Source organism: Numenius arquata, chromosome 7 (assembly GCF_964106895.1).
Source record: "Numenius arquata chromosome 7, bNumArq3.hap1.1, whole genome shotgun sequence".
Classification (NCBI taxonomy): domain Eukaryota; kingdom Metazoa; phylum Chordata; class Aves; order Charadriiformes; family Scolopacidae; genus Numenius; species Numenius arquata.
In genome coordinates, this window is record NC_133582.1 from 35,285,443 (window position 1) to 35,310,545 (window position 25,103).

At 42.4% G+C, this 25,103-nt stretch overlaps 1 protein-coding gene across 6 annotated transcripts in view; it reads right to left on the reverse strand.

Moving 5' to 3' along the window:
• The window catches only part of PDE1C (phosphodiesterase 1C), a 334,640-nt gene that overhangs the window by 6,116 nt on the left and 303,421 nt on the right, over positions 1 to 25,103 (reverse strand). For 5 of the 6 annotated variants that reach the window (XM_074150407.1, XM_074150412.1, XM_074150408.1 and 2 more), the window contains one exon: positions 10,738 to 14,388. In XM_074150407.1, coding sequence (XP_074006508.1) covers positions 14,375 to 14,388 — 14 coding nt within the window. In that variant the 3' untranslated portion in view covers positions 10,738 to 14,374. Of the gene's footprint in view, positions 1 to 5,436; positions 5,503 to 10,737; positions 14,389 to 25,103 lie in introns of those variants that run through there. The other variant, XM_074150406.1, reaches the window with a different exon arrangement.

A 25,103-nucleotide genomic window follows, 5' to 3' on the forward strand; every position in this document is an offset into this window, starting at 1 on the left:
AAGGTGGCCCTTGTGCCCTGCATCCAGGTGGAGGAAGCTTTCTAGACTCTCAGCGTGGGCCTCAGGGTGGCCCCCGAGGCTTGCTGCTTGTCCTCTGTAGCATTGAGCACAGGCTGTGGTCAGGGCTCCTCTGGGCCCTTTCAGGTTGGTTCTCGCCTGCTGCTTTTGCACTTCTGAGGTGCAACCACTTGTGCATCTGGTACAACTACTCTTGCACCACTCGTGCCCTGGCTTTCTCAGTCTCTCTTGCCCATTGCAAGTTTGGAGCAGGAGCGAGCTCTGCTCTTCCTGTGGCTCCATTTCTCCAGAGGTTCTTGCTTGTGCAAAACAGCCTGTGCTTGGAAGGGCTCCAGGCTTGCTGCACCACCAGGAGCTGCCACTTGTCAGCTTTCTCTGCATGCAATACAAGCATAGGGCAGGCATGGGAGGGCTTTTCATGCATCACTGGCCAAGAAGCACAGAGGCAGAGCACATCTTGAAGGCAAAAAGTATGCTTGTCACTGCTACGTGTCACACTTTTCATTCAAAATACCCTGTGGTACCACACACCACTACTACAACTACAACTGCTGCTACTACTTCTTCTTCTTCTTCTCCTTCTCCTCCTTCTCCTTTTTCTTCTTCATCATTGTTGTTGTCTTCTTCTTCTGTTGTTGTCGTCGTTGTCATCATCATCTTCATATTCTCCTTCTTCATTGTTGTAATCTTCTTCATCTTCTTTTTCTTCTTTTCTTCTTCTTCCTCATCATGTTCTTCGTCTTATTATTATTATTCTTATTTCATTCTCATCATCATCTTTGTCCTGTTTGTCATTGTCATCTTTTTGTTCTTTGTCATTGTCTTCTTCTTTGCCTTTGCCTTCTTCATCTTCTTTGTTGTCATCGTCTTCTTCATTGTCACCTTTTTTGTATTATTATTACTCAACGTCTTCATCTCTAGCATCATCTTTGTTGTCATCATCTTCTTCGTCACCATCTTCTTCGTCACTGTCTTTGTCTTCATCTTCATCTTCTTCATCTTTCCCTTCTCTTGTGTGGTGGTTGGTCCTGATGCCCAGTCTTCATGTTCTCACTCTTCAGGAAACTGGGACTGCTTGGCCTGTGCTCCCACTGCTACTTTTTGTAGCTCTGCTTTGCCACACTGCAAGGGATGTTTTTTCAAGCTAAACTGAAGAACACATCAGCCTCCTCCTGGCTACACATGCGCATTGTAGCATTGGCTCTGAAATAGATTCAGAAAAATAACATAAAATAACATCAAATAGCATAAAGTAAAATCCTGTTTCCACTTGTAATCTTTGTGTTATGTGTCCTTGAAATGTTTTTTGGAGCTGAAAAACCCCTGGCATTTCAGGCAAATAGTCTCATTGTTCCTCAAGTCACTGTGAGTGCAGGGAGCAGAACAGAATAGTTATGCCACTGTATGCCTGGAGTTCTGCATGACCAGCTCTGACCCGTGCCTGAGGGGTCCATCCAGGAGAGCAGCTCTCTGCAGTGCAGGTACCAGGCCCATCCAGGAGACAGGGGCAGAGATGGGGACACCTACAACATCCCTCGGCCCAGGCTGAGCTGAGACACGTCCCCTGGGCCCCTGGCAGGAGACGGTGCGGGTGAGGGTACCGGGGGGGGGCCGTTCCCAGCCACTGAGGCCTACGAACATCCCCAGGACCCTGACAGAAGTAGATTTCCAAATGTTTCCAAGCCACAGAAAGAAAAATGTTGTCAGTGATTGTAAACAACACTTCTGAGTACTTCATCGCCCCCACTGTGCTTCATTACCATACAAAGTGCAGGCTCCTTGGAGAAATGGTTGGTTCCTCCTCTCTGCACTGAGAAAAAGGAGCTGTTCCAGGAGGCAGCAGATGTGCCCGTGGCTGCTGGGCTCCCTGCAGCGCTGTGACATGCAGCTGAGCTGCTGGGGGACTTTGGCTTCACCAGCGGGAAGGAGGTGGGAGCACTGCCAGTGTTCTTCTCCTGCACGCGGCCACATAACCTCATAAAAACTCCCCAGCTTTGTGACCTGTCGCGCACTTTAAGTTGACAAGGCACAAATTCAAAAGTTGGTGATGAGGAGGACTGACCAGCCTGCTGGCTCAGAGGCAGAGGGGATCATGCGCACACGTGCCTGTTCTCATCAGCCTGGCTCCTTCTGAAATGAGACTGAACCCCCCGCAATAAAGCTGCCCCTTTTTATTCCAGAAGCCGCATGTGATTTGCAGAAAAAAACAGGAAGACAATAACATTTTCTCAATTAGAAAATAATGTGTGTGTATGTTTCCAGCAGAGTGTGTCTTAACTACACATTAATTAGTGGCTGCTTCCAGCACAAGCAACTGCCCTGAAACAGGGTCTATATAGAGTATAAATGTCATGGTTTCGGCCGAATTTACCAAAACCAGACCAACATATGGCTCTTTCCCCCCACCCCGCCCCCAAAAGAGAGAGAGAGGACAGAAAGAGATAAGGAGATTCAGAAGTTTAGAATGAACTAAACTACTTTAATGAAGAATTAATATTAAAATAAAAATAAAGAAGAAAATAATGAAATAGATACAATATATACAAAACCGTATCAAGCTCCCAGGATGACAGTCACGTCACCGGCAGGCACTGGTGAAGTCCCAGACTGGACTCAGCGGTGGATGGGAACTGGATTCCAGCTCTGGAGTCAGGAACACACAGATTGGGATCAAAGGCAGATGAACAGACAGAGTCCTCTCTGGACGTCGGCCATCGCAGGAAGGGGCTGACCCTTTGATCCCTCAGCTTTTATACTGAGCATGGGGCAGATGGGATGGAACACCCCAGTTGGTCAGGTTTGGGTCACCTCTCCTGTCCACTCCTCCCCACTGATGTGACCCCTCTACGTTTTTTCCGTTTCTGACCCCCTAAGGGGGCAAATAACGAAATGGGCTGCCCTTGGTTGTTATAGCAATAAGTATAAGCAAGGGCCTCCCTACACACCATCCCTTGGCATGGAGCACAAACATTGGTCTTATCATTCTGAGAATGAGCAGTTTTCTCCACAATATGCCGTTAATTTCAGAGAGTTAGAGGAGGCCGAGCTGGGATGTAAAGTTACAGAAGAGACAATTGGTTCAGTTTTACTTCAAACCGGGACAATAAAGAAACACCACCATAATGGTTGTAAATAAAACACGTCACTGGACTATACACATGGAAAATATTGCGCTATTATCTGCTCCCCATCACATACTGTAAATAGCTCCATGGGAAGGGCTGACTTGCAAACCGTACCAGAGTGACCACTATGCTGTGTGAGCCATGGTCACAGGGCATGGGCGCCAGTGTTAAACAGCCAGATAGAGAAAACCCACTGGGTCCCTAAACCAATTGATGCTGAAACATACACTGAGATTGGACATGTCTAACAAAGAGAGAGTCAAAACACAGCTCTTCATTTCCTTAAGTGCCAGACAGAAGGTACCTTCCTATAACTCAACGTGAGATGGTCACAGTGAGTATCACTACTGGAAGTAAGGCTGGACTGGCAACAAATCCACAGCGTCTGTTTGCACAAAGGGATGCTATTCGGTTGATTGCTCCACTCTCTTGAAGGTGGATCCTCCTTACTGCTGGTTTTCTAATCATAACATTTAACAGATCCCTAGATTCGATAGTTTCAAAGAGGAGTAAATATTATCATTCCCAAACAGATGAGGAAACTGGGGCACACAAGAAGGATTTGAGCAAGGTCACTTAGCAAGTCAGCAATAATGAAGGGACTATACCTGGTGGCTTATGCCAAAACCCTCTTGTCTGCATTTATTTTCCTTCTTCCTTATTATAATGGTGGTCTGCAGGCTCAGAACAAGTATCACATATAAAAAGGGATGGTGGGTTTGTGGTTTGCAGGTACTCATTAATGGATCAATGGGTTAAAAGTGTTATAGTGTTGGAGAAATGGATGAAAAAAACACATAAGCATTGCTTTTAAAAATGAACAAGGGACCAATGCAAACATGCTAAAATGTATAAAAAGTGAGCTAGTTTTAAAATTACAACTGTTTACACTATCTGAGAGTTATAGCTGTAGTTTGACACGAATGTTTCATTCCACAATTTTTTGTTAAAATAAAACATATTTTTTTTCTTAAAAAATAAAGACCTCTCCAAAATCTCTCCAAAGAGCAAGACCTCAAAATGCCACCTGCAAGAAAATCCTGGGTGAAAACATCCAAAGTAGTAGACTCCCTTATGAATATAAATATAAGACTTTAACAACTTCTGGGACCCTATGGGAAACAGGTAATATATACAGCTGATACTTATTGTCACCGCCAATGATGAGAAACTTCAGAGGTCATGGGGATGTATTTGTGATATATCATGTTCTGTGCTTTCTACCTAAAAACCGTCTTGGGTTACTTACCTGGGAACCCTCATGTGAGCATGTTGCTCAGAGGTTTAAATTTTACTTTCAGTGATTATCCATTCTTGCTCTCAAGCAGGACATTGTGCCATGGAGCACATTGTTTTACTAAGGGAAAAGAGTGTTTTGAACTCTCTGATGTTTCTGTTCCTCACTTTTGCCCAAGCGGTGGCTGCAGCTGCGCCTGGGGAAACAATCTGGCTAAGGTGGCAGCTGCAAAAGAGCATCAAGCCATGAACAGCTTGGGGAACTGAAACAGCACGGAAACATGCTACTGCACATTGGCATCTACATATAGCACCACACCGCACCTTGTCTGCTGGTACAGCAGCCACTGATGAAAATACCTGTAGTAAAACTTTTTCAGTACTTTCCTTGAGGTTCGGGTGGATTTTTAAATTGTGATTTCTTATTGTCTTCCCGCAGAGTTACTCTTTCTTTCACCTACTGTGAATTATACATATATGAATGCCCTTGCATATGCACATGCAAGATAGTGTCTTGTTCACACTAAGCCATTATTTTGTGTAACTGCTTCATATAAGCCTCCCTTTCTTCTGACAGTTGTGTGGGACTGCCAGAAGATGAAGGGATTAAGAAGATGGTTATTGTGGTGAAATACAGACAGCAGGATTTGGTAGATGGGAAGGACACAGAAAAAGCTATGCTTGGGTCCACAGAACAGCCTTATTTTTTTCCCTTCAGCATCTATGTCCATGTGATAAAGGCCTAAATTAATTTGCTGATCGAATTAAAATAGTCTGTGGACCCTGCACCGCAAGCCACAAAGCATAAAAAAAAACCAACAAAAAAACCCCCCAAAAAACCCAAACGGAAATGCAGTAAAGACCATTAAAACAACCAGTTCATTTGTTCAACCCCACTGAGTGGGTTTAACTATTTTAATGTGATGTGAAAAAAGTCATGCCATACTTGGAAAAGAAGTCATCTGTTTATGTTCATCTCCCAAACAATAGCCACCGTGAGCGCCTATTTCTAAAGCTGCACATACAAGCAAATTCGAGTGAGGCGGTACCAACTGACCTGGCAACGTGAGGTGGTTTGCCGAGGAATCTGAGCCTGGGAAGTCAGCTGAACGTCGCGCTGGACCTTTAAAAAGAAAGAGTAGTTTCAGCAGAGATGGATGAACAGTAGTCTCACCAGCCATGAAAACACTTTTTGCGGTGCTGCCACCACTACAAAGTGTTTGTTGTCTTCTTTCGGCCATTGTCTTATCCATGGTTTTAGGTTAGGCTCACTAGGAAAGCAGCCTCGCTTCTGGGGAGCCTTCCACTAAAGGAGTCAATATCAAACATATCTTACTTCTTTTTATCACTTACCAGATTTGGGCGGAGATACACAAGTCATCGTTTCTGGAAGTGTCATGGTCTTAAGTTTTGGAGCTATGAACAGTTGCCAGCTCTCAGACAGCCTTCCCTTCAGCCACCTCTGTGTCCTCATAGAACTGGCAATTGCCAGGTTCATTGCCCGGCACGGCTCTGAGGGCAGTTACACAGTACTTACCTTGCTTCTGCTGCAGTTCAGGGAGCGGCTGGCATCACCTTGGGAACGACCATTTGATAACACCTCCGGAGGCTTGTGTCACTGGCTCCACACACCAGAGAACAGTCTCTGATACTGTATTTGCAAGTGGAGGTAAGTAACACAAATCATGAGATGCCTTTTCCAAACCATCTTTTCTCCCTTCTTGCCTATGTGGCAGTCAGTATTTTTTATTTGATGAACACAGGTGACTACATCAACACCCTCAATATCTATCAGAAATTTGCAGCTTGGCTTCATCTCTGCTTGCACTGGACTGGCGGTATGTGCAGTCCCAAACCAAGCCAGCAAGGTCTAAGAATACAAACAGGCACAGCGGCGAGCACATCACATGTTCTTTAGGAAATCAATACCAGTGAACAACCCAGAGAGGGAAGGAGTGAATTAAAACTGGAATTTCAGGCAAAAGGGAATGCCCAAAGCCTTTCACGCTTGTATTGAACATCTATGAACTTTACATCCTCCTTAGAGAGAATGGCTTGGTCTCTGCCACTCTTTGTCATGAGTTTTTCCTTTTTTAAAGAAAATATCAAATAGAAAAGCAGCAGCGGTACGGGAAAGTTCTGGTCATTACTTGTGTGGTGCGATGGCTACTGCACAGACACCGCCTGTGCCGACCTGTGGAATAAGACACTTTGTAGAAGGTGCTATGTAGAGATGTAGCTGAAATGCTGTGAGAGGAGGTCTATAAGCAATACTGGAGCACAGGACACCAGCCCTGTGGGATCAATACTCATCTTCCAAGTGGCACATGAAAAAAAGAAATGACATGATCAAGTGTTCCAGTGGGCATGAGTGTGGTGTGCTGTTGTTGGTTTAGATGCTGCTATGGGCTGTGGTTTCAGTCAAAAGAGGAAAGGGAAAAGGTGAGGTTGACATGTCTAATCCCCAAAGAGGTAGAGATTTATTTCAGGGTCCTTAAATAAGCTATTTGCATTCTCCACCTCAATTTACCTGTCTTTAGAAATTAGGTAATGTCACTACCTCCTCACAGGGGCCAGCAGTGTGCAATGACTGCTGTCTAAGCAATATTCCCACCACAATTAAAAATAAAAAGTTGATTATCTCTAGTACTCTACAGGGAGCTGGACACTGGAAAGCAAATGGGAAGTGCCATGCCTGGAGTGGATGTAGGAAGCACCAAAACAAAATGAACCTTTCTACAACTTTAATTCAAATGGAGCAGAGAACTCATTGTTTTTATTTGGTAATAGGATGAACATACATGGACTCAGTTACAGAAAAACTGGAATGCTGAAAATGTTTTATACATCTAGAGACCACAAGCCTCTTCTTTCAAATAAGGAACTAACAGTAAATACATATTGTTGAAAATTATTCTCAGAACAGTTGAGAATACTTGGCATTACATGGCATCATTCATTTTTGTTTTGCATTTTTTTCCCCTTATGAGTCTTAACAAACCAAAGGCTTTTTTCATTATCCTACCCACCCAGTCCCAGGAGTAAACTTGCATTGAGTTTTGCTTTCAATATGGATTTTAACTTATTTTCTGTCCCCTGGTGCAAAATAGCATAACAACCTGCCTCTTTCTTCCTTCAAAAATGTTAGAGAACAGGTGTCCGTTGTTTATTTTAGTTCAGTTCAAGAAAGACATCTCCACTATCAGTTCTGCTAATATAAACACACTCTAAAGTTCATGTTCAACTTCATACATAGAAATCCCTGCAGAATGCCAGCTGAGAAAAGATTATTTTAGAACACCGGGATCCTTGAATTTGGTTAATTTCCCCTTATCCTTCCAACCAATAGTTTTAACTTTTCTTAACTCTATTGAGGACCTGTCACTGTAGGGTTAAGCAAAAGAGCAGTGAAATCTACTGTCACAGATAAGCCACAACATCCACCCTTCCTCCCTGCTGAAGGCAGTCAGTGTGCTAAGGTATGACTTTGAAATGCCTACGAGAAGTAGCATCATCAGAAGGAAGCGAGAGATACAGTCATATTTAAACACGTTGTGGTGGAAGCAGCTCCTACCACTGCAAAGGAAGACAGCACCACCCTGATGCATTGGCTTCACACAGACTGCCCTGCGCGTAATTAGTTGTACAGGTTTTGGTTATTTCATCTTTGGTCCCAGACGCTGCGGTGGGACCAGTAGGACTTTGCATGCAACCTCCTTTGATTTCAGTGCAACTAAAAGAGTGATCAGGCCCTAGGTGTTATTTTGCTCCAAGCTGATGTTGCAAATACAATGGCTTTTGTCTATCAGGGAAGAAAGGGGAGGAGAAAAGGGAAGGGAAATATTCCTGTGAGAATCTGGGCCTGTAGACAACCAGAAGATCTGGTAAAAACCCAACCAGAACCCTACAATAAAAATAGCAAATATTTTAAAAAATTGCATATAAAAGTGTATAAAAATATCATCCAAGCAAGAAGAAAAGGAAAATGCTCACTCTGTCATTCTACTGCTAGGTTTTATCACTAGAAAACCCCAATGGCCATAAGTAATTTTGTTTGACAGATGCACCTCTTCAACCACCAGCAGAGACAATGGGATTACGCATATTCCTCCTACCACTGGATAGCTTCTAAAAACAGGGCATTACGAGTACACAGCAGTCAATATACACGCATTTGGAAGAGGAGTACAAAATGCCAACAGTGTGCTGTGAGGCTCATGAGTGAGTGCTGTCCTGCACTTAGGTATGAGGGTAAATAAATTCGCCAAAACTGAGCTTCAGGTCCTCAGTCAGCTTGCCTGGAAGCAGCTCCACTTTCTTCTCCCTGGTGGTCAAGTCACCAGAGCGGGGAGAGCAGATGCCTCCAAGACAGGCATGTGTCCTGGTCCTGCTTGGGTACAGGTACTCTGTGATCACTGGGGATCAAAAGGGATGTTGCAGCAATGGGAATGCAGTCTCAGCCAATGGGAATGCACGGCCAGCGTTTGATTTCTGCAGAAAATAATGCCATTGGCAGTGGCCACCTGCCCTGCTCCTACTTTGATCACAGCAGTCAGACAGGGAAAATATGTTGTCTGGGATTGCAAAACTTGTCTGCCTGTGGAAGCAGGGGGAACACCCCATTAGGCTGCACACCTGACACTAAACCGAGACTGGAGAAGACCTGATCATGCTGTGGGGAAAACACACTTTGAAGGGACTTGAATTTATGCCTTAAAATGTGAAAGCGTGTGTTTTTTTCCCTCCTTTCTACCTGGCCAGCACTGATGCCCACTCCCCGGAGCAACTCGCACCGAATCAGTGCACCAGGGCTCCTTCTCATCCCCAGCCGGCGTGTTCCCACTTTTGGGTGCTGCTCAGACACCGCGCCAGCGCAGCTCTGACATCAGCACCAGGGCAACACATGCGAGAGCACAGGATCACTCTGTTGCTTTTAATTATTGGGTGAGGTGACGGATTAGGGTGACAGAGCACTGGAACAGGCTGCCCAGAGAGGCTGTGGAGTCTCCTCTGGAGATATTCGAAGCCCCCCAGGATGCGTTCCTGTCTAGCCTGCTGAGGTGAACCTGCTTTGGCAGGGGGGTTAGACTTGATGATCTCTGAAGGTCCCTTCCAACCCCTACCATTCTGTGATTCTGTGTGATTAAAAAAGAATGAGTAAGAGAAAAGGACTTGATTATGTTGCCATTTGCTGAGTATAAATGGCTAACATATGGTATAGATCATCAGCGGATGATGACTTTCATTATTATAAAATGAAATGTGAGGAAAAAGGAGCCAATAAGAAATATTTAAGACCACCTCATGAGTTCTTGGAGATAGACTAGTTTATTCTAGTTGAAGGGAAAAAAAAGTACTGTCCTTGTCAGGTTTCATCATTTCTAATTTGGATAGATTATTGTGCTTTTTAATGAAAAGCCATGTTTGGGGCCCACTGTGGAATCGGCAAGGACTAACAGTGGAAGTGTTTCCTTTTTTTAGCTAGGTGAGCTCAAGGATCTTCTGATTTCAAAGCAGTACAGCACTATCAGCTACCAAGTTTGAAGTATTTTTGCTTCCAGACTGATCTTGTAAGATGCTGCAAGTACATATGCAAACATTTGCATTTTCAAAGGGCAGTTTGCAAAAACACCACCATATACTATTCTTCTCCAGCATAACCAACTACATTTTGAAAAGTTTCTCTTCAACCCTAAAATTTATGCTTGAAAAAAGAAACATAGAGAAAAAAGAATGTGCCCCTCTCATTCACCCATCAGGAACCAGGCTCCCAAATTCCAGATTTATTCTGATGCTAAATGTTCTATTGTATTAATACATAGTGTGTTTACACCAGCTGGAGCTATACAAAAGGCTGCACCTTTAGCGAAGCATCAGTCTGCCCAGATCAGACTGCCTACTCTGAAATATGTTTGTAGCCTAAAATTGCAAAATTTCTTTTTTTTAATCTATTTTATCATCAGAAAATAAAAGAAAAAAAGAGGAAAAAAAGTTGGCTTCTGGCATCTATTTCCAAACATGGAAAACATTAGTGACATCCATTATCTTTTTATAATTAAACATAGAAATCTGACCATATAACTTTAAAAAAAAAATTGTGTAGTTTGTAAGGAAAGCTGGTTGATTTAAGCATTTTGAGAGGGTGCATCACAGGTTTTTACGTTTAAAAAAATTAATTTAGAAAAACTAAATCCCTTCTTTCATAGGTGTGAACACTTCTTGCATATTGTCACAGAAACACACGATTTAAAGCACTGACTGAGCGCAGCCCAGAGAACTGTCACCCTTTGAGCCATTTAAATAATGGACAGGATAAAAAGATATTGCTTGCTTTTTTTTTAAATTTTTTTTTAAATTATAGTGTGTCCAGAAGCTCAAGCACTATGTCACTGTGAGTCAAAGGTCTGCTAATTCCCTGAACACCAGTCCCAGATAAAGGAAAAACCACTGGTAGGGATACTTGCAATGGTATCCCTCCCTGTCTGAGGGGGGTGAAGTTTGAAGAGGGATTCTCCCTCTCAAGTTACACAACAGCTTCTGGGAAGCAGAAGGCAGAGCTTTCTGAGAGCACCAGCAGCCCCTGTGCAGAAGAGGAAGAGTGCCTTCGTTATCACACAGCTTCCCATCCTGTGCCGCCCTCCCGAAGAAGCACTCTGGCACCAGACGGACCCTTTCTGCCTATTGGTGGGTGCTCCCAAATGATTCTGTAGAATTTCACCACGAGGCCAATGGTATGGGCCCTATATTTGCAGAATTTCTGGGTTATTCATTACTTGTCTAGTCTTACTGATAGAGAAGGAAGGCATCTGAAAACATAATTTTCACACATCTGGGGAAAGTTAGCTAAGGATGTAACAGCAGAAATCCTTTCTCACTCTTTAAAAACATAGGCCATTAGCTGATGAACATCTAATCCTTTTCCACTTTTTGTTTGTTTGCTTTTTTCCTTTCATGGAATAAAATAAGAGAAAACAGTTCTGTAAATTTTTTTTTTAATTTTTTATTATTTTTTTACACAATTGCACAGTGGCTGATCTCTAGTTTAACTGGGAGGTGTCTAAACATACTGTTCCTTGGCTCACAATGCACTAGCACAATGCTGCAGAGTGTTCCAGGGAGGTGGGGGGGTGGAGCAAGGGAATGTAGGTGTGATCCTGGGAGGGGACCCCACAAAGGATGCTTTCATCTGGCCTAGTCTCTTTGTAGGATTCCAATTTCTAGATTTCGCTTTCACTTCATACATTTCCAAGCTATAAGATTTCATGGGGACTTTTTTTACATGACAACAAAAATTTCTAAAAAATGCTAATGATCCACTCTAGCTTATTATTTCAAAAGCAGGAGATTGTTAGAGCTAACTGACTGTCTGTATGTTGGAAAACATTTTGCTGCATACCTATGTGCTGAGACCAGTAACTTTGACTATGGCACCTCTTCTAGAATGGCAGCTCTCATCTGCAGTCCCCAAGAGATGGCAAATCCACCGCTTCCCTGATTAGCTCCTGCTGGTGGTGAATCACCCTAACAATCGAGGAAAAACATTTTCCAGTTTGATTTCACACTTTTGTGCCAGTGCATAAGAAACAAGAACTGACCAGCTGTGAATTAAGCAGTCTGGCTTCGCTGTCTGAAAGTAGTCACTCCCAGAAAGAAAGAAAGAAAATACATATCAGAAGCAGATGAAGAAAAAGATTTAGGTATTTTTAATTATTATTATTGTTCTACTGTGCTTAATCTAAGGCATCTTTAGTTACTGTACATTAGGTAAGGATAACTTAAAAAATATTGACTAAATCATCCTGCAGCTCTGACCAAACACTCAGTGAGGGTATGTCCCCCCGACTTCAGGGAGAAGAACGACTAAGCAGGGACTGAGTCACTGTTGTGGCATTTAGTTCTGCATTATTGATATTTCATTGATGTGCCTTCAAAGAGCCTGGTCAGGGCTGGAAGTCATGCTCTTATCAGGGCTGAATGCTGACGGAGAAGGGGAAAGGGAAGGTGGGAAAGTGCTACGTGGTGACACAGCCCTCTGCCTGTCACACGACACGGAGTGAGCTCAACACTGGCTGCAGGGCCACCGTCCTCCCAGCACCCCACTTTCCTCAGAAAATCTATCCCAGAGCTACCATTGAACCAGGAGCTCACAAATGGGAACATTACATGCTCTTATATTTATTTTATTTAAATGAGCTGGTTCAGTGAAGCCAACTGTGAGTTCTCAGAATTGCAAGAATCATTTTTGTACTTCTTCCTTCTGAAAACATGTGATTGAAGTGCAACCTTTTCACAGCATGAACCTAATCTAAATCTTTGGCTTTGAACAAACTCAAACTCTGGTGTCCAGAAAAAAGAACTCAAAATGTCTCAAGCCTCAATAATCAAAATCCCAGGTACAAACACTCCTGAGTGAGAAGGTATTCATGTTTAAATGTGGGTTTAGGCTGAGCTCATTGCTGTGATATTTGCTAGTGTCATGGGAAGCTCGTCCCTGTGCATGCACAGTTTAAGCAGGAACAGAGACTCAAGCTCTAATATAGGCTGGTGGTAAAGTCCTGTGCTTCTGAACATGAAAAGGAAACACCAAAGATTTACCTTCCTAAGCCAATGTTTTACATGTTCTCTACATAGCAAAGAGCGGTGACAGCAGCCTGATTCCTTGTACAATACATATGACTAACACAGCAAGACCTCCTCCTGAACAAAAAGGAGTTAGACAAAAAACAGCTGTATGTGAATATACGTGTCTTGATTTCCACATTGACAGGCAAAATTACTTACAATTAACTGAATCCCTACCAAGATCTCAAGCCAGAAAAGCACTTACATACGTGTTTGATGTTTCTCATGCAAAGATACCTTCCTGAATCAAGGCCTGAGCGAGTTAGTTTTTTAACATTTCTTCTTTAAAATGGGCCAAAATGATGGCTACTTTCCATTGGATAAGACAGTTTTATCCACCAACACCAGCAGTGTATTTAGGACGCACTTTTTCATTTTGGTTTTGTCTGTCCATACTTCTCCAGCAACACTTTTCCTTTTCTTTGGCCTGTCCATTCAGTCAGTGATGAAAGAAAGACCACACTGAGATGAAAGTAAGAATTGATCCATGTGGTTCCCTGCTGCTCTTCTTCTCTTAGGTCTTCAGGTCAGACAAAGAGTGCTTACTAGTAGCCCATGAACAAATGTGGGAAACAGCTCATTACCTGTAATCTCAAGGTAAGGCAGGCTTGTCAAGCAGCACATTAGCGCATGCTCTCAAAGTCTTACAGCAAAATTTGTCCCAAGGGAATACCGCTTTCACTGATTATTCCTTTCCTATTACTAACCGTGAAACCAGAACAAAATCAAGGGTTGAGTGAGTCTAGCTGTTGTTTAGAAACAGAAACATTTTACTATCATTGCATCATATGGGAAAGACATCGAATCCTAACAAATGGTCAAATGACTCTACAAATTCACCATTCTTATTAATAAAATCTTCTACATCGAGGGTAAAACTGATGTCAAATTCTGTCTACCAGCAATTGGAAAAGGCTCTTGGGGAGAAGAAAAGGAGTAAAAGTGAAGTTTTCCTTTTTTTTGTTATACTCTTTTGCATCATCCTAATGTTGGTTTCACAAGCTGAGGCATAGCAAAGGGCAATACCAGTTTTTGAAGATGTCTCATCTATTTGCTTGACCTGTCCAGAAAAACAGTACTGTTTGCATGAAGAAATCATCACTTTTTTTTTTTTAAAAAAAATAACTTCCCAAGCCAACAAATAATGCACACATACACAAACAAACAAACAAACAAAAATAAAACTGACCCAAAAACCAAGGCCCCACCCTAGAACCCAGAATCATTAGCTGTGAAGTAGTCAGTGGGAGGAGGAGTGTTTTGAAAGTTGTTTAATGCCTTCCCCAGAAACTGGTCTTTGCGGAAGGAGAACAGGAATGAAGAAGCTCAGCTAAAATGATGAAAGAAATTTGCAGTCTCTTTTTAATATATTTTTACTCTTCCGTATCTGGAAAAAAGAAAAAGAAAAAGAAAAGCATCAAATGCTGTCCTTCTCCCCTTTGAAAGAAATCTGCAGTCTCTTTTTAATATATTTTTACTCTTCTGTATCTGGAAAAAAAAAAAAAAAAAAAAAAAAAAGAAAAGCATCAAATGGTGCCTATCTCCCCTTTGTCCAAGGAGCAAATAACCTGGGAAAAAAACAGAAGGGTATCAGTTTAGACAGCCTCATTTCGTCCAAGCAGTGCCACTTTGCTTAACTCTTGGAAGGTTACAAGGTGAGGAACACGACAGCAATACTTCTTATTGGCTCAACTGGAAATATCATTCTGTCCTACACAAAGTGAAATCCATTGCTCTCTGACCCATCCACTGGGAATTCAACCTTTGGCATCAATGGGATCATGTAACAGAATCCAGCATGCTTAGATCAAGAGATCCCATTAGGATTCTTTGCTATGTAGGGCTCCCTGATCACCCTTACCCACTAGATCCTTCAGCACCTTTCTGCTCATGAAAGCAACAAAAGCAACAACGTTGTACATGTCATTTGAGGCAAAGAAAAGAAAATGCTCCAAACACCAAAGAGCACACTACCTTTTAAAATCCAGTTTCTCCCAAAGAGCTTGCAATTAAAAGCATAGCCTTAGAAATGGATAGATGCCCGAGATCTAACAAGATATGTGCATTTTACAATCTGCTTGACTCCTCTGTCAAATATTTATAATCCATTGGCTTCAAAATTAGGCTCTATTTGACTAACATTATCCTGAATGTACAAACACAACTGTGTTCTGTGTAGTTATACCACAAATGAATCTTCCGTGAAGAAGAAATGTAGACAAGAAACCTTTTTCTTTATTTCTAGTGAAAGAGGACAGTTCTAATGCAAGAGGATACTCTATCCAACTCGCTTCATACCCTCCTCAAGAAATCCTCTGGAAAGGCTTCAAAGAGGAACGTGAATATTTTGCTCTATATTGGGCATCCCGACCAGTTATTTGAATCCACCCGGCACTCTGCTTAGCCACTGTTATTCTGGTGCTTATGTGGGCAGAGTTTGAAAGTGTATTTGAAAAGGTCTCTCAACTGAGCAGATGCAGCCCAAGGAGAGATGAATTTATCTATACGGCTGGGCATGCCTCAGAAGATGTGATTACATCAGAATCTCTTTGGGTCCTTTGAGAAAACCAGTTTCTTTTGCCATCAATAATATATTGCCTTTTTTTTTTTTGGGCAAATGAAAAAAAGGACTGGGAAACCAAAGATCTAAGGCTTTGCTGCTGGATTGCATTATGTCTGGTGAATGTATATCAGTGGCTGCACAGGTCTGATAGTGTGTTGGTATAATTTTCTTCTCCTGTGTGGTGAGCCGAGGGACTTCTCCTTTCAGGATGGTCCCCTGTAAGTTGCTGCAATATCTTGCTCCCTGATGCAATTCTAAGACTTTCATTGTAAAGAATTAGACTTTCAGCATTTCACTGGATTTATTTTGACTGAGTTGTCACATTCCCAGGACTACCGACAGCATAATTTACAGCCAGCAATAGTAACAGCCATAACAGTAGTACTACACTTCCTTGATGTTTCCCATCTAAAAGGTTGTCTCATTTACTGTCATCAACAGGTTCATAACAATTGTGTGATATGTACCCTTACCTACATTTTAAAGAGAAAAGACTGACCCAGAAGGAAAAGTGAGTGGACAGGTGGACTAAATGACATCTTTGAGCAGTAACTATTTCTGAATCTCTTAAATCACTCCAGGAATATGAAATAGAGCTTGAAGCACTACCCAACATGCCCTCCCCTTCCTATGACATCCACATGCACTAGATTTTGAACCCCTCCCATCCCCATTAATGAAACGAGGGAAAAGGCAATGTTTTTTCCAGACTCTAGAAGTTCCCTGTGGAGAACTGAGTCATATATTGCTTTTTGCTTCTGTTAGCCATATCATCTGCTCCAGTGAGAACATTCCTGTACAGCATTTGCTTTAAATTGTTTTTCTACTCAGTGGAGCAGATGTCTTGGTTGCCTAGCTGAATCTCCTTTGGATACAATATAGCTTCCCTATAACTACCTTAACCTTGAATGTGATTCAGCCTCTTTCTCATTTCAGCACAATAGATCCAGTGCAAATATTAGTACTTATCAACAGAGGTAATTGAAAGTGGAAAAAGAATGAATATGCAGTGCTCGGTACACAGGAAGACTAAGTAGTTCACTTGGCATATATTGAATTTCATTATCTGGAATAGCCTCATGTGAATGCACATCTCAGTCCTTCAGTGTCGCTGACGAGTTTATAGTGTTTGTCAAATTTGAGTATTCACACTCCCCTTGATCACTAACACAAATACCAGTGACTTCTACAGCTCTTCATGTGATACCAGCAGCCACTGCGAGGAGATTAAGTCCATTTCTGCTATCAGCTTCTAGTTTATACTAAGGCATTTTTAACTTGTGCCTGCTGGACTATGCATGTATATATTTACTATGTTACTGTACAGTCTGATGTACTGAAGTGAAAGTACTCTGCAGTTCGTCTGTTCCTTCACACAGAATTACTTGGCGTACGACCGTATCCATACAGCAAGGAAGCTGGCTGTCAGTTTTGCACAATCAGTGATTAATCTCACACATTTGCCTCTCTTTTTGTGATAAAACAAATGCTTTGGAGTCCAAAGCCTAACAAGAACTACCCGTTTTAACAGTTGGCATTTATTATGCCTGTCTAATGCAAACTTTCAGAGTCTGCTACCCAGTTGGAGAACTGGAGAGCCCCAGAGGCATTTAGACTGAGGTGAGAGTTCAGACTGACTCAAAACCTACATCTGTTCTGTAATGACTCAGGCTCCTCGCTGAGCGCAAATCACAGGCATGATGCTGGTTGTACCAGCTGGAAGTGGAGAGCTGACCTCTCCCAGCACCACTTCCGGAGGTGGTCAGCTCTGGCCCTCAACGCCCGTCCATTCCCTCCATCCCATCCTTCCCAGCCACCGAACGCACAGCGCTGCCCGGAGAGGGCTCAGGACACCTCCCCACCGCCCCTGGTGCCAGGCCAGGCTGTCAGGGCAAGACCAAGCCCTATGGTTTTCAAACTGCATTTCAAAGAGAAGTCTGCCTTTCTCTCTCTAAAAAATAAATGCTGAATTCAGACTGCAGGACAGTGTGATGCGGAACAAGGATTTTGTGGGAAGGGTTTATTTCACAAACTACTCAACTTGCTTGACAGTCCCTGCTGGTGAAAGTGTTTGTGAGGTTATTCCATGGTTCCTGTTTCCTCTGCTCAAATATGCATTCCTTCAGCATTATAACCATATTTATTTATGAAAGAAGTGCAAGATGACTCCACAATTACCCAGGATTACACACTTGGATTTTCTTTATAAGCAGACTGTGGTAACCTTGCAGTTCACTTGCGAAAAAGTAGTGCTTAGCATAAACAAATCTCACCCTCTTAGCATACTGCATGAGCAGTTCTACAGGATGGGAAATCTCCACCACATCAGCAAATAACATGGCCCTTGAGGTACTATTACCCCAAGATATTTTTGAGTTAGAGTTTTAATACACAGAAAAAGCAAAAGAAGAGAGCCTCAGTTAACCATATTCATTCAGCACATCCCTTACTGAGCTCCCCGTGGTGATGCCTTTTCATGCTTTTACAATGTAACATCATAAAAAAATCAACCAAAAAAAATCAGCATACAATTATATTAAAATGAACATTTTTGAATTTTGTATATTTTGTTCTTGAAAATTTAGGGGGGAAATCGAATCCTACAGGTTTTCTCACTTCTGTTAAAATCAGATTCTCTTGTCACATCCCAAGAACCACGTGTATAACACCGACTGTCAGCATTACTTGCTAACATAAACAGCAGTTACCAAAAAGGTTGCACTTGAAGGGAAATTGAATACACAAAATTTATGCATCCTATGACTCTTTAGCCTGAAAAGGGAGAGTGACAGGGAGAATCTAACAAAAGGTGAATGAAATTATCAGTGGCACTAAGAATGTGAATAGGGAACAACTCCTGACTCTTTCTCACAGTCCAAGAAGGGGGTTATCAAATGAAATCATCAAGCAGTAAATTTGAAACCAATAAAAAGATGTGATTTTTTTCACATAGCACCAAAGTAAATTTTGAATTGTGTTGTCTCAGTGCCCAGTACACAAAAGAGTACCAGGGCTCTAAAGATAATTAGACAAAGTAATGGAAGAAAAATCCATCAGAAGCTATTCAAGTGAGAGATTTGACCTCTGCCTTAGCTCTCTGGAAGACAGAAAGGTGTAGGGGGGAGGCATTGCTCTGGTTTTGCTCTTCGTTCATTAAGATCTCTGCTATGAATGTTGCCAGGTAGGTGATGGCGAGCTAAAGGGACTTCTGGTCTGACTCAGCATGATTGTTCAAGTGTTCCTAGGAAAGTTGACATGGTGTTTGAAAATAGCCTCTACTCTCACATATTAAAAGCCTAGGCTTTTCAGGATAAGACTACCCCAAACCCTGCTCTCCCTCAGCACCCTGCTCGATCCAGGCATTGGGTAAAATGACAACAGAAATGACAAATTGTTGTATGGCAATTGATATCATAAATGATTACTACTGATGCAGTGTATAATGCGGGGAAATAATAGTCTGAGTAAATGTGTCTCAGACAACCCATAACGCAAAAAGGTAGTTATCCTTCCTATTGCAAATGATGGAAGTATTTGCAGCTGGTGGGGCATATCACTAAATCTGCAACTTTTAATTCCTTTTGTCACTCAGCATCTTGCAGGAGTGACTCTTTAATTTTGTAAGCTTACTCCTGAAAGCCTGGATATTCCTTATCTCCCCTGAGTGCTCAAGTGTTCTCAGTTGTAACCTGTCCCCATTTGAAAAGCACTGTTAATGCTACTCCTAGCACTCAGAATAAAATGATGTCAAAAATCTCAGTGCTCAGTTCTGGACTGGATCATCAGCACTGAAGGATCCTGTCTCCTATTAAAGCCATTTGTAAAGCCTTTTCAAAGAAAATTAAGACCATGAAGAAATGAATTCTGCATATTTATGCTATTCTCTTGCTTCTGTTGCAACAGAGATGAATGGGGCCTAAGAAACAAAGTTCAGAAGATCAGTGAAATAAAGAAGAAATATGTGTTAATTTATCTCCATTATCTGCATTTTTAATGGATGAAAAATTTTAAAGTGATTATTTTTGCCAAAGAAAACAGAATGTTACTCAAAGGTGCCTGCGCCCTGTTTAAAGCAAGGGAAAACAAAGAATAAATACTATTGAGAAAAGGTTTTGAATACTTGTTTTGTAACTGAATTTAAATACCATCATTCTAATTTAGCAGATGACCCAAGTGCTTAACATTCATTTTGCTAGGAGGAGAAATGACATTAGCATAGAAGATATTCTCATTTTTGAGCTTTGGCACATAATTATCCCTAAATTATTCATGACGTCAAACAATTTTTAGTTCTGTTCACATTGATGTTGAGTTTTATGTTTGCTTGACAGCTTGTATTACACTTGACCTGAGATCACATCAGTGATGGAAGAAAGAGATTAGCTTTATTTTAATATACGTTGTTTGCTTACCAGCACATTATGGAAATACATAGCAGCAGAGAAAACCAAAATGAATAGATAGGCAAAACCTTGGTTACATCAAATAACATTTGAGTTTCCTTAATAAAGCACATACAGAAAAAATTAGATGCTTATTATGCAAAGCAACCTACAGGAATAAGTGTGAAAGCTTATTTTATATTTTATAATCAATCATTTTATATTTGATAATCAAAGCTCTGAACATATTTGGGGTAAAAGCGAGATCATGGTTTTCATAAAGAGGTATTCCATCATGGATGGAAACGAAAACGCTGGTGCTTTTCAAAGCACAGAAGGGATGAGCTGCCATAGGCAGAAGGACAATCGAAGCCAACAAAGTTTTCAGCCAAATACATGAATCAGAATTTTGTAATCAGCACTGGGTAAATAATTGCTTCTTTGATTGAGTGACTAAACTGAAAAATTAGGTTAACACTTAACTCTGGGTCAGACACAAATAATTGCTTTCTCTCATAGCAAAAATGATAGTTGGGGACTAGGTTTTTTTGCTGGGAGCAGGTGGAGAGGAAATGAATGATCAAGCTGAGCTTTTCATTTAACTCAAACAAAACTTCTATTTTTACTATTTACTTAAAGCTGGCTAAAAATGTGAAACATTACTTCAAAGCAAAAACTCTCATTTGTATTTTTTTCAGTGCCTCTTGGGTTTTTGACAAACACTTCTTTTGAATTAGACAAATTCCAAAATACTTTAGCCTGATTCAAAATTGCACTTTTCAACTAATATCATTTGCTGATTGTCTTCTTCCACATTTATTACTGCCTCCAAGTCCCAGGTTTTGACATTAAGAACAGCAAAGCAACAGCTTAGAAGCAGAGAAAAGAATGAATTGCCTAGTGATGGAGCGATTAATAGTAATAAGTAGTAAAGATTACTATTAGGGTATGAGTTTCTGAAAACTAATTTGTAAATTGACTCTCTCTTCTCTTTGTCCAGCTTCTCTGGACTGAAAGGCACAGAACTGCAGACTGAGCAGCCGTAGAAGACTGATGTCCCTTTGCCTCTGTCCTCAGGGAGAGACCAGGCAGCAGGTCCAACACACAAAGCAAAGGGCATGAAGGTACCCACCAAGCACCCAGTTGGCAGTTTGTAGAGTGCAGTCTTCACAGTTGGATTGCCATACAGTTGACTGTTGGATTTCTTCCTCCTTAATGCTTCTACTTACACTACCTTGTCAGAGCCCCTATCTGGTAAGATACCTATAACTGGTATGCTTAAATTGGAAGCTAGTTGTTCCATGGGGAAGGTATAAGATGAAAAGATGAAAGCTAAAGGACACCAACCTCTTCTGAGGAGCCATTTCATATTCTTCCTCCCCTTCAGTCATTCTCATTGGACATGATCTTGTTTCTCTTTCAGGGCTGTGTTGCATGGGGGAAGAGAAACCTGATTGTCCCTGGATTGAACATAAATTCATGGAGTTGGAAAGCAAGGAGGACTTCCCTCTTGCTGAATCAGAGAATTTCTATACAACATTGCACAGGCAAATTATCTTAAATGGAGCAAGAAGGACTGTAACCGAAGCAAGGTAAGAGCTCCACTCCCTGACTGGTGGCTGATGGTGCAAAATTAAGGAGAAATTTTGGAACTGCTGTGTAAATTACACATTCCTCCATTCCTCTAGGACCATGGATGTTACCCCTGAGGAGCAATGCAGCCATATGCTATCTCTGAGCAGAACTATATTTAAAGGACCAAAGGTAATGTGGAAAAATGTTCTCCATAAAGTTAACTACTCAAAAAATCCACTTAAGTACCTACAGTAATTTATTTTTTCACCATGCATCTGGAATGAATATTCCAAATGTTCACTTAAACTTGAAATCAAGCCACATGTTCGTCCCAATTTTTAAAGTTGTCACACATATCTATGACCTCATGAAAAGTAGAAGCAAAAAGCAATCAAGCATCCTAAGGACTTTCTAACTATGTGGTATGGCCTGAACGATGGAAAGCAGGCTAAAAAAGTGATATATGAGAGTATCAAAGGAAAACCAGGTGCTTTCCGTAAGATTTACATATACACACTCACAAAAGTGACAAGTCGCAAAATCATCTGCATAATTATACAAGGTACCTTTCTACATATTCCCCATATTCTCGATGAGCGTGCATGCCATGGTGATGTAACGTTCACGAGGTCAGGATGCTAACAATGTATTTTGCATTTAGCTTCAAAGACCACATCACATCATGTTCATCTTCTATTTGATATTAAAACTGCATAAAACCTTCTTCAGAGTACATCCTTCTATGCAAATCCCAGCTCGCCTCAGGTGCCACTTGCTAAATTAGACATGCTTATTTTTTTTTTCAAAAGAGCACAAAAAGGATTTTAAAAAGCAGAGAAGCTCTCCTCCCGCCAGTTATCCTATATTGCACTACTATGGAGCAATAGTTCAGCAGAGATAAATTATGGTGAAATACGTCTGTTTGGATAGCAAAAATGCCTTCATGCTTTCAAGCAAGCTTTTCCAGAAGGTAGAAGTACAACATTTTCTGATTTCTAACTTGGGGCGATAACATCTAATGCATTTGAAATAATAGGCCATAAAAAGAAGCAAGAAAAGGAAGGAAATTGTCTTTAGAAGTAGTCTTAGACTATTGTAATTCCAATTTGCCACTGCTGCTGGATTCTGACACATATCAAGAGCACTATCAAGCAGCAAGGAGGATTCCGATGTGTTTGCCTTACAAACCGAAATGCACTTTTTGCTCCTGACAGTAATGGAGAAATCAACCTATTGCTCACCGAGGAGTCCGGCTCCAGTGGAGGTAAGTCTGCACTGGGGAAGGGAATCGTGGCAAAAAGGGCCAGCAAGGGACTCTTTTCGAGGGCTTTTTGAAACTCAGGATCCACCAGTTCCGATGCAGCTTCCCAGATGGAGCTCTCATGGGAACACGCTGCCCCCAAGAAGTGGGCCTTTGGGGTGTGCCCTGCTCTTATGCCGGTGTGGGATGGCAGCGGTGAGCACCCCCGTGGGAGGTGTGCCCAGGTAGAGGACTTCCTCCAGGTGGAGAAGCCAACAAGGAGAGGTGTACCTAGTTCTGACAAACAAAGAGGGACTGGTGGAGGACATTAAGGTTGGGGGCAGCCTTGGCTGCAGTGATCATGAAAAGACAGAGTTCAGGATTGTGGATAGTATGCACAAAACAACAAGAAAGATTGCAAACTTGGACTTCAGGAGGGCTAACTTTGACCTCTTCAAGAAACTGCTTGGAGAAATCCCATGGCTTAGGGCTCTGGAAGGTAGGGGAGGTCAAGAGAGCTGGTGATATTCAAATGCCACTTTCACCAAGTTCAGGGTCGATGCATCCCTAAGAGCAAGAATCAGGCAAGGGAAGCAGGAGAGCTGCGTGGTTGAGCAGGGAGCTTCTGAAAAGGCTCAAGTTGAAGAAGGAAGTTTACAGTGTGTGGAAGAAGGGACTGACCATTTGGCAAATTGACAAGAATGCCATCAGAGTATGCAGGAATGAAATAAGGAAAGCCAAGGCCTCCTTGGAAAACCTGGCAAGTGATGTCAAGGTCAACAGGAAGGATTTCTTCAAGTAAATCAGAGGCAAAAGGAAAACTAGAAAAAAATGTGGGACCACTGTTGAATGAGATGGGTGCCATGGTGACAGAGGATGCAGAGAAGGCAGAGTTGCTGAATGCCTTCTTTGCTTCAGTCTTTACTGCACTGGCCAGCCCTCAGGATTGTCAGACTTTGGAGGTAACAGAGAAAGTCTGGATGAAGGAAGGCTTCCCTTTGGTTGAGGAGGATCAAGTTAGAGATCAATTAAGTAAACTGGATATCCACAAGTCCATGGGTCCTGATGGGATGCGCCCGCGAGAGCTGAGGGACCTGGCAGAAGCCATTGCTGGGCCGCTCTCCATCATCTTTGAAAGGTCCTGGAGAACAGGCAAGGTATCTGAGGACTGGAGGAAAGCCAATGTCACTCCAGTCTTCAAAAAGGGCAAGAAGGAAGACCTGGGAAACTACAGGCCAGTCAGCCTCACCTCCATCCCTGGAGAGATGGTGGAATGGCTCGTTCTGGGCATCATCTCAAAACATCTGGAGGAAAAGAAAGCTATCAGAAGTAGTCAACACAGATTCACCAAGGGGAAATCATGTCTGACTAACCTGATAGCCTTCTACGACGGCATGACTGGTTGGATAGATGAAAGGAGGGCAGTGGATGTTGTCTACCTTGACATCAGCAAGGCTTTCGACACCGATTCCCACAGCATCCTCATAGGTAAGCTTAGGAAGTGTGGATTGGATGAATGGACAGTGAAGTGGATTGAAAACTGGCTGAAAGACAGAGCTCAGAGGGTCGTGATTAGTGGCACAGAATCTAGTTGGAGGTCCATAACAAGTGGTGTTCTCCAGACGTCAGTACTGGGTCCAGTCCTCTTCAATATATTCATCAATGACCTGGATAAAGGGATGGAATGTACCCTCAGCAAGTTTGCTGGTGACACAACACTGGGAGGGGTGGCTGACACACTAGAAAGCTGTGCCACCATTCAGCAAGACCTGGACAGGCTGGAGAGTTGGGCAGAGAGGAACTTGATGAAATTCAACAAAGGCAAGTGTAGGGTCCTGCACCTGGGGAGGAATAACCCCCTGCACCAGTAGAGGTTGGGGCTGACCTGCTGGAGAGCAGCTCTGCAGAGAGAGACCTGGGAATCCTGGTGGACAACAGGATGCCCATGAGCCAGCAATGTGCCCTTGTGGCCAAGAAGGCCAATGGCATCCTGGGGGGCATCAGGAAGAGTGTGGCAAGCAGGTCGAGGGAGGTCATCCTGCCCCTCTGCTCTGCCCTGGTGAGGCCCCATCTGGAGCACTGGGTCCAGTTCTGGGCTCCCCAGTTCAAGAAGGGCGGGGAACTGCTGGAGAGGGTACAGCAGAGGGCTACAAAGATGATGAGGGGCCTCTCTCTTACAAGGAAAGGCTGAGGGACTTTTTAGTCTGGAGAAGATAAGACTGAGGGGGGATCTGATCAATGCTTATAAATACTTGGGTGGGTGTCAGGAGGATGGGGCCAGTCTTTTTTCAGTGGTGCCCAGTGACAGGACAAGAGGTAACAGGCACAAACTTGAACATAGG